Source organism: Rattus norvegicus, chromosome 2, assembly GCF_021556685.1.
Source record: "Rattus norvegicus strain SHRSP/BbbUtx chromosome 2, alternate assembly SHRSP_T2T, whole genome shotgun sequence".
In the NCBI taxonomy this organism is placed as follows: domain Eukaryota; kingdom Metazoa; phylum Chordata; class Mammalia; order Rodentia; family Muridae; genus Rattus; species Rattus norvegicus.
In genome coordinates this window covers 58,898,670-58,916,867 of record NC_141535.1, presented here as the reverse complement: position 1 = coordinate 58,916,867, position 18,198 = coordinate 58,898,670, and the positions used below count along the sequence as shown (strand labels likewise).

The 18,198-nt window shown below is 41.1% G+C and overlaps 1 protein-coding gene across 3 annotated transcripts in view; it reads left to right on the top strand.

The window, feature by feature from the left end:
• Positions 1 to 736: 736 nt before the first annotated feature.
• The window catches only part of Wdr70 (WD repeat domain 70), a 239,948-nt gene continuing 222,486 nt past the window's right edge, over positions 737 to 18,198 (top strand). The window contains exons 1-4 of one of the 3 annotated variants that reach the window (XM_087618324.1): positions 737 to 828; positions 917 to 982; positions 5,832 to 5,915; positions 17,627 to 17,747. Coding sequence is in view for 2 of the 3 variants with exons in the window: in NM_001013909.1 (NP_001013931.1) it covers positions 804 to 828; positions 917 to 982; positions 5,832 to 5,915; positions 17,627 to 17,747 (296 nt within the window). In the remaining variant the exon portion in view is untranslated. Of the gene's footprint in view, positions 829 to 916; positions 983 to 5,831; positions 5,916 to 6,482; positions 10,810 to 17,626; positions 17,748 to 18,198 lie in introns of those variants that run through there. The other 2 variants (XM_087618330.1, NM_001013909.1) reach the window with 2 other exon arrangements.

Here is an 18,198-nt window from a genome sequence, read left to right as displayed (position 1 = left end):
ATAAATAAGTACATGTGAAAATACTGGCTTGGTAACACACATCTTTAAAAGCAGCACTTGGGAGACAGAGGCAGATGTGTCTATGAGTTCCAGGCCACTTATGGGTTACATAGTGAGAGACTCTGACAAAAATCAATAATCAATCAATCAATCATTCAACCAAGTCTTTCTTTTAGACTTTAAAAATATAATAAATGACGTGCCATTAATTTATAGTATAGATTAGGAATCGAGTTGTACAGAAATCAAAATAAATTGGAAACACAGTCGTTATGTAGCACTAGGAACCCTTACTCAGTAAACAAGGCCAGCCTAGTCTGTGAAGTCTGTGACTGAGAGCAAGCGCTTTAAACATTCCTCACAACTCTTTTCAGTTTTCTGGCATTTTTCTCGGTGCTTTAGTCATACCTAGATACTGGTTTCTTAATTATACAGGGAAGATGGGCAACTGTGTAAGTTTCATCATGTACGTTAAGTACATTACGAATATAGATAAAAGTAGCAGGCAAATAAGATACCGTTGACTTCTCCTTAGAAATATGCAAAGACTTAGCTTGAGAACGGATCTGAAACAACCAAAAGTTTTTAGAGAACTCCTAAAATCTGCCCCTTCATAGCTTGAATTGGGGTGCGGTCTGGTCAGCGCGTTCCCTCCGCACCGCTAGGGGGCGAAGGTCTGAAAGCCTGCTTTCCCACGGAGCCCGGCCGCTCTTGGCGACGCGGTCTCGGTGACGACACTTCCTGTCAGGCTTGCCGGCAGTCGCGCGCGGCTGCATCTCTAGAGGTTGGGGGTTCGGGCAGCCATGGAGCACTCGGGGCCCAGCGAAGGTGGGTTCGGCGCGGCCAGCCGGGGTGGAAGGCTGGGCAGCCGGAGTGCCGCGCTGACGGGCGGTCTGTCTTTTCTTTCTTGCTACAGTGACAGGCGCTGACACGGCGGGACCCGACCCTCAGCTGGCGGTCACCATGGGCTTCACAGGATTCGGTGAGTGACAGCTCTGGGCAGAGCCCAGCCTAACTTTGCAGAGGGCTTACGAGTGGATGTTAGGGGAGCTGCCACTTTTGAGCGGCGCCTTCCGCCGTGCCAAATCCCAATTGCTTCGTTCCCATTTAAATAGTTGAGGCCAGTTCAGGTGACAGTTGGAAACCTTGACCGAAAGGGATTACTATCGTGATCCAGTTTGAGAAGGACATTTATTGGTGGGCATTAAATAATATTATGGTGCTTATTGAGTTTCTTCCCACTTCAGTGTTAGTGTATTCCCTAGTCATGGCAGGTTATTAGGTGACTGAAAAAAAAATCTCAAAAGACAATCATCTGTTAATATTAGTGCTAGCAAACATCACATGGAAATTGCCCTGTAATTTCTTTTGGGAACGAATGTCCCTCTGATGCATCTAGTTCTCATTCATTCGTTCATTCTTTCATTTATGCATCTACTTACTATCTTCTAGGACTCTAGGTAATGAATGAAGTATTTACTTTTTTAGAATTTCTTTTTTCTTCCTCCTCTTCTTTTTCCTCCTTTTGTTGTTGTTGTTGAGACTTTTTTTTTTTTTTTTTCTTTTGCGTAACAGCCCTGGCTGTCCTGGAACTCACTCTCTAGACCAGGCTGGCATCGAACTCATAGAGATACGTTTGTGTCTACCTCCCAAGTGCCGGAATTAAAGGCCTGAGCCACACCACCTGGTGGATTTTTAAAAGAAATGTATATATAAAGTTAGCTTTCTAAGTGAATGTTGCTTTATGTCTGTGCACCATATGCCTGCAGTACCCATGGAGGCCAGAAGAGGTCACTGGTTCCCATGGAACTGGAGTTACAGTGGTTGGGAGCCTCCTTGTGTGTCCTGGGAATGAAACCCATGCCCTCTGCAAGAGCGACAATGTTCTTAACTTGTGAATCACCTCTCCAGCCCCTCTTTTTCACTTCAGAAAGTTAGGAGAATTACAAAGAAAAAGAAGTCAAAGCTTCAAATTCAATCTGTTTTTCAGATTTCCTGGTGCATATCAAAATTCAGTATCATACTTATAAGTAAACATTGTTCTTTAAGACAGTGCAGATTTTCATGTATTGTATTCTTCCAAAACATGATTTTATTTTTGGTAGTAGTGGGACTCACTGGGTTCGGTCCCCAGCTCCAAAAAAAAACAAAAAAAAAACAAAAAAAAAACCAAACAAACAAATATCTTGGATACCTTATTCAAGAGTAGGGGGAATGGTTAGTCTATGATTATGTTAGTAGGTGAAAGGATTTTTTCTTTTTTTTAGCTTTTATGTATATACATCATAGCTCATTAGTAGATCAATTAAAGGTTACCCATATTTGTTTGCTTGTTTGTTTGTTTGTTTGTTTTGAGACAGGGTTTCTCTGCGTAGCCCTGGCTGTTCTGGAAGTGCTCTGTAGACCAGGCTGGCCTCGAACTTGTGCTCTGGGATCGGTGTGTGCCACCACACTACCACCTAGTTCTCATATTGGGTTTTAAAGACATTTTGTTTAAGATATTTTGTAATATTTTGTTTATTCTTCGGTAGTTTCATTCATATATACAGTATATCTTGATCATCAGTCACTTCTCTCTGAACTCTTCCCTCTTACTCAGTTCACACTCCTCCATGTCTTCATCCTCCTCATTCACTCACTGCTCAGATAGTGCTGCCTGCATTTACATGGGCTCCCTGCCTCCGACCATATCCCTGAAGAGAAGCGTTTCCCCTCCTCCAGCAGTCATTAGTTGTGAATAGGTCCTTAATTGGGAGCGGAGCCTTAAGAGCCCCTTCTCTGTCCATATTGGAATGATTGACTGGCTTCTTTCTGTGCAGGTCTTCTAGCTACTGTGAGTCCAGAGAGCATGTCCATGTCACACCCAGAGGACAGCATTCCATGGCACTTCTCCCCGTCTTCTGGCCCTTATTTTCTTCCCACACCCTCTTCTCTGTATTTTGTAAACTTCGCAGGGACTGATGCGGATGCCTCACTTTGACCAGTTATGAATCTCTATATTAACTGTTGACCACTTCAGAAAACATTTCTCTCACTGAAGTTGAGAGTGGTGCTAATCTATGGGTATAAACGTAAATATTTAGGAGCGGGTTGACATATTGACACTCCTCAGTCATAGACTTTCACTGGGTTCAAAGTATGAGTTTCCTTCTGTGGTTCAGACTTCAAGTCCAGTCAGAGGAGTTGGTTACTCTCACAGCTTCCCTGCTTCTGTCTCAGCAGTGGGCACATCTTGCCTGGCAGGTCAGCCTTGTGGCATGCCCATCTACAGCTGAGTAAGTCTGTTGGTGACTTTTCTTCTCCACTGTCCTACCTGGCATTTATGGCACTGTGAAAAGTGAGCCAGCCGGGAGGCGTTTCCAGGTCAGTTCCAGCTTGAGTTCTCTCGTTCTATTGCCACAGTGAGTCTCGTCTCCAGCAGCAGGTTTTACCATCTGGTTAGGATAGGGAACTGAGAGCAATGGCAATAGTTTCTGTTGTTTGGGAGTCTCCGGGGCCGCCTGGCACTGAGCTTTGCCTGTAACTGTCTTCCAGGGGAAGAGTTGTCCACCCATGCAGAATATTTCTGTTCAAACTCCTTTTAAAATTATATTTAAAAAATTAGTTTACTGTGATGGAGAAATTGCTCAGCGACCAGGAAGGAGCACTGGCTCCTTTTACAGAGGACCTGAGTTTAGTTTCCTCCTGGAGGTTTACAACCAACTGTAACTCCAGTTCCAAAATCCAACATCTGGTATCTGTGGACACCAGGCACACACATGGTGTATATATACACATGTAAGCGAGAAACTTAAAATAAAACTGAATGCGTCTTTAAAAAAAATGTGGTCTCCATGAGGCTTTTGCAGACATTCTTAGTTTTAGTTAACCTACTTGAATCTACCTTTCCTTCCTCCCATTCCCACTTAAGCTTTTAACTCTTAGTGTCCCACAACTTTATATTATATGTGTTCTGTGTCCTCGTTCCAGTAACCCTTTTCCCTCTGAGGTAGGGAGTTTCAAGGTGTTGACCATAGTTATGCGAGTCAGGCCCAGTTCCACCTCTCATATTTGGTGTTTGGTTCTGTGTGAACTTTATGCTCTATTTAGGATAGTGTACTAAAAATAGTTACCAGTTGTGTATAGATTTTAAGTGCTTCTGTAACACATCACTATAAATTTAGCATTTTAAAACCAAAAGGATTATGGGTTTAGTCCAGTGTAAGCTCTTGCCTAGTAAGCATAAGACTGGGGTTCTACTCACAGCTCCAAAATAAACCCCCTAGATATATTTTCCCCTATTGTAGAAGTCAGGTCTGAGATGAGGTGTAAACACACAAGCTCTAATCCGGTAGCGCTGTCACGTTTAGAGTGAGGGCGTTAGTTCTGTGAACAACACAGTTCTTGGGAGTAGACTGAAGTATCTCTGCTTTCTGGCTATTTCTTAGCTCCTTCAAATATCTTTAATTCTTACGTAGTTTTCATGATCTTTAAGTCAGCTACAGTACTTTTATGCCTTCTTAGGCTTTGAATTTCTTGATGTTCTACACCTTTGACTTAAGGGCTTCTTTGAATAGAGTGGGCTAAATAACTAGGATAATCTGTTTTATTAACTTTTACGTAAATCTTTTTGAGTGCGTGTCTTATTTATCCTAGGCTCACCTTAAATTTTCGCATAGACATGGGTGATCTTGAACTTACGGTGGTTTTGCTTCAGTATCCTGAGTGCTGCGAGTATGGGCATGTGTATTCAGGGCTGTGGCTCAAACCCTGGGCTCTGATACTCGCTGGGCACTCAGCTAATTGTGCTGCCTCTCTGAGGCAGGGTGTCTGTTTAAAGTCCGTATTCTATTTCTCTCTATGGACTTGCTTTGTCATCTGGGGTTGCTTTGGGGTATTTTCTCAGATTCTAAGAATGACAGTATGGATCTTTCTCATTTTCCCTGATAGATCATGAGACAGTTGGCTGACTAGTATTACGTAGGTTCACAGTCCTACTTTTGAGAATCTGAAATTTGTATGTCTGAACATTATATTAGTGCTCAAAAGTTTTGGGTTTTGGCCCTGTTTTGCTGGATACCTGTAATAATCCCAGGATTTGGGAGGCTGAGGCAGCAGGATTATGAATTTAAGGCTAACTTGTGATCTGAAAAAAAATTCTAGAAAAACCACTAACAAGGGGCTGGAGAGATGGCTCAGTGGTTAAGAGCACTGACTGCTCTTTCAGAAGTCCTGAGTTCAAATCCCAGCAACCACATGGTGGCTCACAACCATCTGTAATGCCCTCTCCTGGTGTGTCTGAAGAGAGCGACAGTGTATTCACATACATAAAATAAACAAATCTCAAAAAAAAAAAAGAAAAGAAAAACTACTAACAAAAAAGTTTTGAATTTTTATTTTGAATTAGGGATGCTAAGCTAGTAATATCTGTATAAATATTAACAGCGCCACCTCTTTTTTTTTTTAATATTTATTTATTTATTTTATGTGTAAGTACACTATAACTGTCTTCAGACACACCAGAAGAGGGCATCAGATCTCATTACAGATGGTTGTGAGCCACCATGTGGTTGCTGGGATTTGAACTCAGGACCTTTGGAAGAGCAGTCAGTGCTCTCAGCCGCTGAGCCATCTCTCCAGCCCAACAGCGCCACCTCTTAAAACACTTCTGGTCCAAGCATTTTGGGTACTAGTGAATTTGTATATTTGTGCCTTACTGTTTTGTCACTGGAAACATGCTATCAAGTAGACCTACACTGAGTGGTTATTGATCCATCAGTAAAGCTGCAGCACCTAAAGCTCCTGGCCAGCTCATTGCAAGGTGGTCACAGTGATGTTTGCTCTGCTCCTAGGGAAGAAAGCGCGCACGTTTGACTTGGAGGCCATGTTTGAGCAGACTCGAAGGACAGCGGTGGAAAGGAGCCGGAAAACACTGGGTAAGCAGCACAGGTATTTTCCCTCTATTGGCTTCAATGTGATATAAACATTATACAGTTACATTGCTAGCGATAAAGCAGGAAAAAAAAAACCTCCAGAAATGTTTTTAATTACAAATGCCTATCTTTAAATCAGAATTGCTAAGGTAGTTGTAATTGCTGCTTGTTCCTTCTGAAAAAGAATTTAAAGTATTTTCCATTTTAAACATGACAGAACTTGTATTTTACCTGGATAGAGAAAGTCTACATCCCAGCATCGTGTAAAAATGTGGTGTATGGGGGCTGGAGAGATGGATCAGTGGTTAAGAGCACTGGGTTTTAGCTGTAGTCACATGGGTGCCCAGAGGACCTGGTACTCTCTTTGTGTCTCTGTAGACAATAGGCACATGTGATGCACAGACAAAAGATGAGGCAAAATACCCACGGCCATGAAATTTAAACAACAAGAATGTAAACAAGGAAGGATCCACGATTATAATTCATAGGAAGCAGAATAGCAGTTTCTTTATTATCTCTCCTCCTGCCTCTGTCTGACTTTCATTTCATTTTTTTCTTTCCTGCTTACAGCGGAACCAGTATTTGGAAGGCTGGGCCAGAGGTGGCTGTCACCATTGCTTGTTGACCCAGACAGTATAGAACATTGTGACATACACTGAATGTGGCTGCTGCTGAATCCCTGCTTAATGAGCTGTAGGAGATACTTAATTAAACCTTATGCCCAGACTGGCTTTTCCAGATGGTTGGCAGTCCTAGGTGTCACCTTAGGGTCTTCAGAGAACACTGGCCGTGTGTTTTCTGTGGATCTAACTCAGATCTCTCTTACACTAGAGGAGGATCTGGAGTCTGGGAACAACTGGAGTTAAATCAGTGCTGTGATAGTACTTGTCGTGTTTGTTTATTTTTATTTTTTATTTTTTTGCTTTTGTTTGCAGTTTTGAGACAGGGTCAGACTCTGTAATCCTGGCTGTCTCTATGTAGACCAGGTTGGCTTTGACTTCTGGCAGTGTGTCTCCTTCAGCCTCCTGAGTGCTGAGATTATAGGAATGAATACCCCAATTCAGTTTTTTTTTTTTTTAAAGATTTATTTATTTATTATGTATACAACATTCTCCCTGCATGTGTGCTTGCAGGCCAGAAGAGGGCATCGGATCCCATTACAGATGGTTGTGAGCCACCATGTGGTTGCTGGGATTTGAACTCAGGACCTCTGGAAGAGCAGTCAGTGCTCTTAACCTCTGAGCCATCCCTCCAGCACCCCAATTCAGTTTTAATGACAAAGGAGATATGGGATCTTACTAGGTTACCTTGGGCAGTCTTGAACTCATGCACCAAGTTATCCTTCTGTCTTAGCCTCCTGAGCACCAGGTATTTAGGAGTGCACTACTGTGCCCGGTACTTGGTTTTGGTTTCGAAATGCTGACTTGTGGGGCTGGAAGGTGGCTCAGTGATTAAGAACACTAGATGTTCTTCTAGGGCACTGGGTGGAATTCCCAGCATCCACCTTATGGCTTGCAACTCTTTGACCTCCAGTGCCTGGGGATATGATTCCCTCTTCTGGCCTCCATGGACACTGCACATATATGTTACCCAGACATACATGCAGGCAAAAAGCATTCATACATGTAAGAATAATAAATATGTAAAAGTTAAAATGGTACATCATTTAGTAATAACATATGCCATATGGTTTGTGAACTCGAAGCTAATATTATTGGAAGTAAGCCTTTTTTTTTTGGTTCTTTTTTTCGGAGCTGGGGACCGAACCCAGGGCCTTGTGCTTCCTAGGCAAGCGCTCTACCACTGAGCTAAATCCCCAACCCCTGGAAGTAAGCCTTTTTTGTGAGATGTAAAGACATCTATGTGCATATATTCATATATACATATATAGTTTTTTGAGACAGGATCTCACTAAAACTTACCATAGAGACTGAGCCGGCCTCTGTCTTACAGAAATCTTCAGCCTCTGTTTCCCAAAGGCTGGGATGAAAGATGTTACTAAGCCGCTGCTCTACCTCCTTTTTTTAAGACAAGGTAGCCTAAAACTTGGTACATAGGTTAAACTGGCTTCTAACTTAGAGATCCACCTGCTTCTACCTCCCGAGTGGATTAAAGGCCTGTAACACTATGTCTGGCTGCTACTGCTGTTTTTGAACTTCATTATGAGAAATTTCAAAACTATAAATAATACTGTTTACATAATTCATGGTTAGTGTTACTTTTTTATGTTATTGCCATAATGAACATTTTTTATTTGCTTTTCCTCTGATTATTTTGAAGCAAATCTTAGCCACATTGTCTCATCAATATATAATATCTTATGTAATATCTATATCTTACCCCTCCTCCATTCCCCCCACCTGCCCGTTTATTGAATCCAGTTCCTTGCATGTGGTTAGGTAAGTCTCTACCGGTGAAGTACATCCTTGCTCATGTTTTTAAGACAGTCTTGTTAGGCAAGCCTCAAACTCTCAGTCATCTTACTTCAGATCACAGGGCTGTACCACCATGTCTGGTAGTATGTTTGTATGTATGTATATATCTGCAAACATGTAAAGCTAGAGGTGGTAGCATGTCTGGTGGTATATGTATATATCTGCTCTCATGTAAAGCTAGACGTGGTGGCATGCATCTAATCGCAGTGCTTCTAGAGCAAGATGGGAGATGAAGTCTGGAGACCCTGAAACTCATGGGCCAGCTAGTCTGATGTACTCAATGGCAAAAGAAGAGTACTTGGCAACAAGGTAGAGGATGAGCTGGGGGTAGGGGCGGAAAAAACAACTTAGTTCTTCTAAAAGGATAAAGGAAACTTTTTCCTACTCAGTACTTGTAATGACAGATGTGGGAGAGTGTCTTACCATAAAGTAAATAGGTCGTCTATTGGCATCAAATGAAGGTCCAGTAATTTAGTTCTGTTCTGATGTCATCTACCTGGAGATACTATCGGCTTTCAAGTCTTTTTTTTTTTTTTTTCCTTTTTTTTTTTTTTTTTCGGAGCTGGGGACCGAACCCAGGGCCTTGCACTTGCTAGGCAAGCGCTCTACCACTGAGCTAAATCCCCAACCCCTCGAGATACTATCGGATTCCTCTACTTCAGATGCTAATCACAGATTCCAGAGCGTGACCTTGTCTTTGATTCTCTGGGAAGCAATTAGGCTGCCTGTGGTGCAGCGATTCAGTGGGTTTGGTGTGCGCCTTCTCTGTTTAAACCCACCCTGAGTTCTCAGCTGATCTAGATTCATCACGCTAATACTTTCTAGAAGTTCTTAAAAAAGATTTATTTATTTTAAATATATGAATACACTATTGTCCTGTTCAGACACACCAGAAGAGAGCATTGGATCCCATTACAGATGGTTGTGAGCCACCATGTGGCTGCTGGGAATTGAACTCAGGACCTCTGGAAGAGCAGTCAGTGCTCTTAATCACTGAGTCATCTCTCAAGCCCTCTAGAAGCTTTTATAGAATGAATCTATCCCACTTTTCCACAGAAGTGGGGCTAGCTAGGGACCTTCCCTAACTAGAGTGATTTAAATGTTCCTAGATAGTTCCTAGTGAATAACAAAAGACAGTTCTGTTACTCAGGAAATGGGAAGGATTTTAGGAGCTTTGGGGCAAAATAATGTAACATTGTACTCCAGTACATCAACTCTAATGGTGAAATAAAACCAAAAAATTATGCTATCTTGAGTGTATTTGGAAATAAAGGTTTTAGTGGGTTTTTATACTATCAGAGCATCTTGTGTTTAAGTGACTCATATAAAATATTTTGGACAGCAGGTTTTTATTTACATAAGGTATGTCATTTCTGACAACATAGTTTTTTTTTTTTAAAGATTTATTTTATGTATATGAGTACACTGTAGCTGTCTTCAGACACACCAGAAGAGGGCATCGGATCTCATTACAGATGGTTGTGAGCCACCATGTGGTTGCTGGGAATTGAACTCAGGACCTCTGGAAGAGCAGTCAGTGTTCTTAACCACTGAGCCATTTCTCCAGCCCAACATAGGTTTTTAATACACACTTGAGATTAAATTGAGTTTAGAACTCTAATAATTATCTATTTATCTATTAATCATCTATTTATATACTTGTTTTTGAGGCACAGTTTCATGTAGCTCACTCAGGCTGGCCTCGGAACTGAATAGCCTTGACCCTACTGTGTGTACATTTCATGTGCTGGGATTGCAGAGTGATTCCAGTAATGCACAGTTTTATGTGGTGCAAGGGGTGAAAGTTGGGTCTATATAACTAACCCAAATACTGCTTTAAACAATAATAATCCTTATTTGGAGATGGTTTTAAATGACTTTACCTATTAGAGCTTGGCGTTATAGGTTGGAGAACCTAGGTTTAAGAAGCAGCCCCACATTCTACCGTCTGAGGAAAACTGGACAGGATTTCAAAATGTTTTGATCCCTGTCATGTGGGTATGATATCATCTACCTTAGCAAATTTATTGGGCATTTTGCCTTGTAAAGTACTGTTTACAAATCCTTTTAAATTTCTGTTGGGTATTCTTTTCTGAAGCACGTGAACATACCACGTAAGAGGGGTTTTGAGGAATTACTAGGTTTATACATTTAAAAAAGTTTGAGGATAAATTCAGTATGTGGAACTTTGATGGCCTAGTACCCTAGTCTTTGTTCAGTTTCAACTGTGGCTCTCCTGGCCTCAACATGTGAATCTCTATTGAACATTTAGTTGAAAAAGAAAAGAGAAAGTTCACCTTAGCTTTAGTATGCTGTTTGGGATAATTTGTGTATATGCAGAAGCAATCAAATTCTGTGGGAAATGATTCATTTTACGAGTTGTAAGAGTTTATTTTTGTATTTTTCCCAGCCTGGAGCATTAAGTTATATTCAGATTATAAAATTAAAGTTGATACACAATTTCACTGACTTTAAAAAATTATTTGTGTGTTAGTGTGTGTATATGTTTGTGCGTGTGTGCGTGCGCGCGTGTGCATGTGTGGTGTGTGTGTGTGTGTGTGTGTGTGTAGATGGGGGAGGTCAGGGTGATTTTTCTTTTCAGGAGCCCTTTCTCCTACCATCACATGGGTCATGGGGATTGAATGTTGGTCAACAGGTTTGGCAGCAGATGCTTTTATAAGCTGTTAGCTTGCTGGCCCCGACTTCATTAACAATCGACAAATTACATCATGATTCTTCTTGCTGATAGTGAAGTCTTTCCTTAGTTACTGAAATCATACTTAAGGGTCAAGCTTGTTGTGTGACTGAGGATGGCTTCGAATTCCTGATTTTCTGCCTTCATTACCCCAATCCTGTCACTATATATGTGTGTTACCGTGCCTAGCTTTGAATGTGGTTTCAAAGGGTAATTTAATATCTGAGAAGAGAAAATACTAAAGAAAAATTTAGAAATCAGACTTCTGCTTTTTTGTTTTGTCTTGTTTTTTCTTTTCTTTCTTTTTTTTTTTTTTTCGGAGCTGGGGACTGAACCCAGGGCCTTGCGCTTGCTAGGCAAGTGCTCTACCACTGAGCTAAATCCCCAACCCCTGTCTTGTTTTTTCTTAAAACTCAAACTTCTTTTTCTCTAGTTAAATCCTATATCTTCTACTGACCTAGATTAACTTTTCTTGGAATTATTTCATACCTGTGTGTCACAGTACTTTAGAAAACACTGTAAGTTTAATATTTTCTGTTTTGAAGCTAAACCTCTTTGTTTGCTTTTATAATTTGAGTGCTTTGCTTGGTCCATAGTAGCTACATTGTCAACATTTAATATGATAATATAGTTTAGGTGCCAACATCTAATTTTGTTTTCTTAGTATTTTGTTATAAAATAGATCAGTGTTATGTATAAATTTCCATTCCATGGTAGGTCAGTAAGTTGGTATAAACAAGTAAAACATTTTCACTTTTAATTCCTATGGGTAAATCACATTAGAAAATCCTCAGATTTATATATTTAGTATTTTTGTTTTCTTGACTTGTGTCTTAGTTTTTATTTTGTGACAAGGTCTCTCTGTGGCCCATTCTGACCTCAGTGTGTAGTAGCTGAAGCTGACCTCGGATGTACAGTAATCCTACTCTGGCCTGCTGAGCACTGGGTAACATGCATAACATATGGTGCTATTTTAGAGAGATGGTCATCCAAAACTGTCATTGAAATCCTTGGAAGAAAAGTGGGTGGGAAATAGGTTTGCTTTTGTAAAGGCAAGGCATATTTAGAGTTTTTGCTGTACTTGTTTCTGTATTAGGTAAAAATGCCAGGGCACCTACAGTCTAGAAATTTTTTTCTTCTACAATTTCTTCCTTGAACCCCATTTTTTTCCTTTAATGAAGCAATAGATCAGCACAAAATATCCCCCAATATTCCTGAAATGTTGAAGTTTAAAGTAGTAAAGAACAAATGTTAACTCTTTTTTTTTGTTTCTTGAAATGGGGTCTCACTATTTAATTCTGGCTGTCCTAGAACTCACTTTGTAGACCAGACTGGACTTGAACTCAGAGATCTTGCCTCCTAAGCACTGGGATTAAAGGCATGTAGCACCAGATCTGGCAAAAGTTGAAAACGGAATCCTATGTTTTACTAAAATGAGCTGAGTTATTTGGAGTCCTAATTCACTGTTAGGAAATTCTGAGAGTGGGTGGGTTTGCTGTACAAGCCAGTAGTGAAGGTCACGCTTGATAGGCCTCTGATGAGAAGTGTGCTAACTACTATATAAGGCAGGGGGTGCTTATTAGTGAATCCTGGAGAGTTAGCTATTCCTTAAAAAGTCAGTCACATCAAGGAAGGCTCTAGTAACGGGTCTGCACACCAATTTGTTTCTGAGGCAACTACTGTTTCTATTAAGTGTGCAAGTTAATTTGTTTATACCTTGGAGTTTTCAGCTGTAAAGTAGGATAATAGTGTTTGCTTCAGAGATTGTTACGAAGATTAGTTTATAGAACAAATTTAAAAGCATATTGCAATCAGTAGCCTCCATCTACCTGTTAACTTTGTGTTAAGGCCGATGGTGACATGCTTTTGGTTCCTTGTAGAGACATTATAGAAGGCCCAGTTAAGAATGGCTCACGTTAGAAAAGTTCAGTGTCTTTTAGGACATGAATTCTAACACGGGGGTTTTGTCTTTGAGTTGGGACGCGAGGGCTGTGAAATTTTCCTCCTTCTGCTTTGGGAGTTTCAGTGTGTTGGTTTGTCCTGAGATGACTTTCTTTATGATCCCACATTGTCAGAAGTTTTAATTGTCAAGTACAGATAAGTAGACTGATAGTCATGGTGGGGCAACTGTTTTGAATACCTCTATTTAAGATTAAAAAATGTATACCTTGGGTAGGTACTATTATATAGTTTGTCACTTCCTAAAACGGTCATTGAAAAAGCAACATATTTCATTTGGAATCCAGCTCTACCTTCCCTGGGCAGGGAGGGGCCCAGAATGACCAGGAACACAATGTTGCCTTCTACATGCAGAAGAAAGAATGAGTTTCTTAGCAAGGGTAAAGGGGAAATAGTTGATTTCATTTCTGCCTTACTATACTGCCCTGACTGGGGACAGAGTATGCTTTAAGACCTCAGAGAGAATCTGAGTTTAGAGAAAACTGTCCCCAGCTCTCAGCAGGGGGAGGCGTGACAAGGAGCAGGCGAGGTAAGAATGAAGCTGTCCTACTCAACAAACCGACCATGTGGCTTCTGTTCTGTATTTTGTCCAGCCATCTTCAGCATCAGAATATTGGCTCTTGGCCACATTAGTTCAGTGAAGAGCACAGAAAAATCAGCATTTACCTTGCCTCTTCCTGGAGAGTTCTTATTTTCTGTCTTTAATATGAAAGATTAGTTTCTTTTAAATACTTGATGGGTATCTCCTTATTCCTTGTCTTCTGCGGTCCAGCAACAAAAACTCCAAAGAGTAAAATATTCTTGTTATAAAGCTCTTTGCCACTGTTTAACTTCAGGTGAATAGTATTTAATTAAAAATTTGACTAAAAATTTTGCTTATTTTTATTTTTTTTAAAGATTTATTTATTTACATATATGAATACACTGTTGCTCTCTTCACACACACCAGAAGAGGGCACTGGATCCTATTAAAGTTGTTGTGAGCCACCATGTGGTTGCTGGGGATTGAACTTAGGACCTCTGGAAGAGCAGTCAGTGCTCTTAACCACTGAGCCATCTCTCCAACCCTAAAAGAAAATTAAGACAGTTGTCTCACTTTGTAGCAGAGGCTGACTTTGAGCTTGTGTCAATTCTGATTCTGTTTCTCAAGCACTGGGATTCTAAAGCATAGGCAACGACTTGTTTTTTTTTTTAAAAAGTTAGATTTTTTTTTTTAATTATGGGGATGGTAGCAAAAGGAAGCTAAAATATTCATGTAATTCCCTTGCTTTTTTTATGTTCCCTTCCTAGTCATCAAGTGAGATTAGCAGGGGGAAAATTCTTTTGGATAAGTTTTTTACAACTAAAAGCAAACCAGCCAACCTGGTTTGTTGTAGACTCTGGGTAGTTGAAAATCTGTCATGATTTTAGATGGGCGAGTGCTGTTTCCAGCCCAAGACATGGAGAAGGGAGAAGGGAGTTACCCAGCCCTTTTCCTCTGAGTGTTTTCAGTGCCTTCCTATTTCTCATAACATTTGCTCAGGGCATCTGTATTCTGTGTCACTGACTTCCTCACAGTTGCATGTACTGCTACCACATTCAGCAATGTGAATTTGCTGAACAAAATGATTAGTTCTAACAGTCTGGATAACTGGGAAACCCTCTTGACCATAATGTAAACACTCATCACTATTTTTTTTTTCTTTTTTCTTTTTTTTCAGAGCTGGGGACTGAACCCAGGGCCTTGCGCTTGCTAGGCAAGCGCTCTACCACTGAGCTAAATCCCCAACCCCTCAACATTTTTTCTTAATTTGGCACTAGATCTTGATGTTTAGCTCAGACTGACCTTGAATTTATAGCCCTGCTTCTGCCTCCTGAGTATTGTTGGGATTACAGGTATACATTACCATACCTGGCCAGCTCAACCGTTAAAAAAAGTTGTGTGTGTGTGTGTGTGTGTGTGTGTGTGTGTGTGTGTGTGTGTGTGTATGTGTGTGTGTGTTTATGAATACTCATGGAAGTTAGGAGGTAAAGTTGGATTCCTCCTCCATTAGTCTTCATTATTATTTTTATCATTTAATTATTTTGACACAGGGTCTTTATTTAGTTTTGACTGTACTGGTTCACACTGTGTGTACCAGGGGAACCTTGAACTTATAGAGATTCACTATCCCAGTCTCTCAAGTGCTGGGGTAAAAGGTATGTGCAACCATATCCGGCTCTCCTTTGTGAAGGTCTGAATTGGAGCTGGCTGATTCAGGGAGGTCAGCGAGCTCGAGGGATCAGCTTGTCTCCACTTCTGCAGCTCTGAGATCACAGATGCACTCACCTGAGCTTAGATTTAAAAACGTGGGTTCTGGGGATCTAAATTCAGAGCCTGTGTTTGCATGGCGGAGCCATCTTTTCAGGTCCTTAACTGTTAAAACATTATTTGTCATGGCAGCATTTCTCTGTGTAGCCCTGGGTGTCCTGGAATTTGCTCTTTAGATCATCGTGGCCTTGATCTCACAGAGATCCATCTGCCTCTGCCTTCCTAGTGCTGGTTTTAACGACATTCATGCACCAAACACCAACCAGCCCCATTAAAACCTTTTGAAACGCATTGATTGGTTGATTGTGAGTGTAGGTGGGCAGTGGTTCAGGCCACTGCACAAGGTCAGAGGACAACTTAAAGAGTTGGGTCTTGAGATAGAATGGTGATGGTCAGACTTGGTAAAAAACGCCTTTACCTGCTGAGCTATCTCACTGGCCCCCCTTTTTAAAAAAAGATTTATTTGTTTATTTTATGTATATGAGTTCTTTATTTCATGTACATCTGCATGCCAGAAAAGAGGGCATTTATGTGGTTGCTGGGACTTGAACCCAGGACCCCTGCAAGAGCAGGAGTGCTCTTCACTACAGAGCCATCTCTGTAGACCCTGGTCCCCATTTGTAAGCGTTTAATATTGTATAGCTGTAGCAACAGCCCATCTCTATAATGCTCTTCATCTTATGAAACTGAAACTTCACATCATTCAATAGTAATTTATTTTCCTCCTGCTCTTAGCAACTAATTCTATTTTCTGTTTTAGTTTTGACTGTTCTGGGTTATTTTGTATATTATATGCTATTGCCTTAGTGTATTCAGTATTTACCTTTTTTTGTGACTGGTTTATTCCAGTTAAAATAGACTCCATGACATCCATCCATCCATCCATTCATTCATACCCTTTCTCTTAAAGATTGAATTATAACACTCCGTTGTATGGATGTATACCACATTTGCTTAACTATTCTTCTGTTGAGGGACAGCTTGTTGCACCATTTTAGATGTTTGCAATAATGCCATGATTTTGGGTAGAAAACTACCTCTGAAAAACTCTGTTTTAGAAGCCAAGCAGGATGGTGCATGATGGTAATGCTACCACAGAAGAGGGACAGCAGGAAGATATGCTGGTAATCTGTGACCAGCCTCGTCTACACAGCAAGTTTCTGGCTGACCAGGATGGTATAGTCTGATCTTGTTTCAAAAAAAAAAAAAAAGAAAAGAAAAGAAAAACAATCTAAAACTAGCCAGGTGATGGTGGTTTTGCCTGCCTTTAAACCCAGCACTTGGGAGGCAGGGGCAGAGGCAGAGAGGCAGAGAGGCAGAGAGAGAGGCAGAGAGAGAGGCAGAGAGAGAGGCAGAGAGAGAGGCAGAGAGGCAGAGAGAGAGAGGCAGAGAGGGAGGCAGAGAGGGAGGCAGAGAGGGAGGCAGAGAGGGAGAGAGAGAGGCAGAGAGAGAGGCAGAGAGAGGCAGAGAGAGAGGCATAGAGAGAGGCAGAGAGGTAGAGAGAGGCAGAGAGAGGCAGAGAGAGAGGCAGATGGAGTTTGAGGTTAGCCTGGTTTGCAGAACTAGTTCCAGGATAGCCACAGCAATACACAGAGAAATCCTGTCTCAAACAAACAAACAAACAAACAAACCCCCAAACCAAATCAAACAAAACCAAAAAACCAAACAGCAACAAAATAAATAATCCTGGACTCTCTTCAGTTTCTCCTATATATGCCTGGACGGCAGATTTCTGTGTCATGTTATCATGTGCTTAGCTTTTCTCATGTATGCGTGCCTGTGGCATTGGCTGTTTACTTTTTGCTGTTATTAATATTATTTTTAATTGTGTGTCTGAGTGTGATAGGTGCATCTGAGTGGAGATTGCTTACAGGACAGATGTATCAGATGTCCCTGCAGCTGGTTGTTACAGGCTGTTGTGTGTTGCCCGCTTGACTATTGGGAACCAAACATGGGTCCTTTATTAAAGGTCTCACTATGTGGCCCTGGCTAGGGTTCTCCCTCTGTAGACTAGGCTTGCTTTGACCATACAGAGATCACCTGCCTCTTTCTCCCTAGCTTTGCGATTAAAGGCGTGTGAGCCACCACACCTAACCTTTACTGTTCAGCCACCTCTAGCTCTCCCTGCACTTCCCATGGGATTCCATTGCAGATGTGTGCCATTTCTCTTGGTCCTTGCTGTGCTGGGGATGGGACAGCATGTCCCATGTGTGTTGGGTCGGCACTCCGAATTGCTTCCTTAGCCCCTTTAGTCACATTGTCTTTTGTGACTAAATTTTCATCCTAATATTGATAAATCTAACTGTTGGAAATTGTGTTTACTTTTAATCTTTAGAAGCAAGAGAAAAAGAGGAAGAAATGAACAGAGAAAAAGAATTAAGAAAACAATTGGAAGACATTGAACCAACACCATCGAGCTCAAGTGCAGTCAGAGAGCGCTCAAAATCGTCATCCAGGTGCCTAGATTTTCCACAAGGCTTCTAAACTCTTATTTTCTTTATGTTCATAATCTAAGTTAGGTCAAGAAGGTTCCACTATCTCTCCATGTAGACAGTTGTAGGCCATGAAAGTGCTGAGAGTCAGCTTTGGAGCCTGAGAACTTGTGATACAGTGTTTTAGGAGAAAGTGGTGTAAATGCTTGGTCCACGCATTTTGTTGAACCAGAAGCCTTTTAATGTTTATTTCTGGCTCAGTTGATGGCTACATTGTATGCCTGATTAAACATGACTGTGATCATTTTTATTTGCTTCACTTTGGGGAGGCCCTTAGTGGTTTTGAGTTGAGGCTTCTCTGTTTCTAGTCTCTGAAGTAGCTGGGATTGACAGTAAGTGCCACTGTGACAGACTCGGTGATAGTTTTTAGTGCACAGTTTTAGGGGAGGATACACTGGAGATCAAGAAGGGCTTG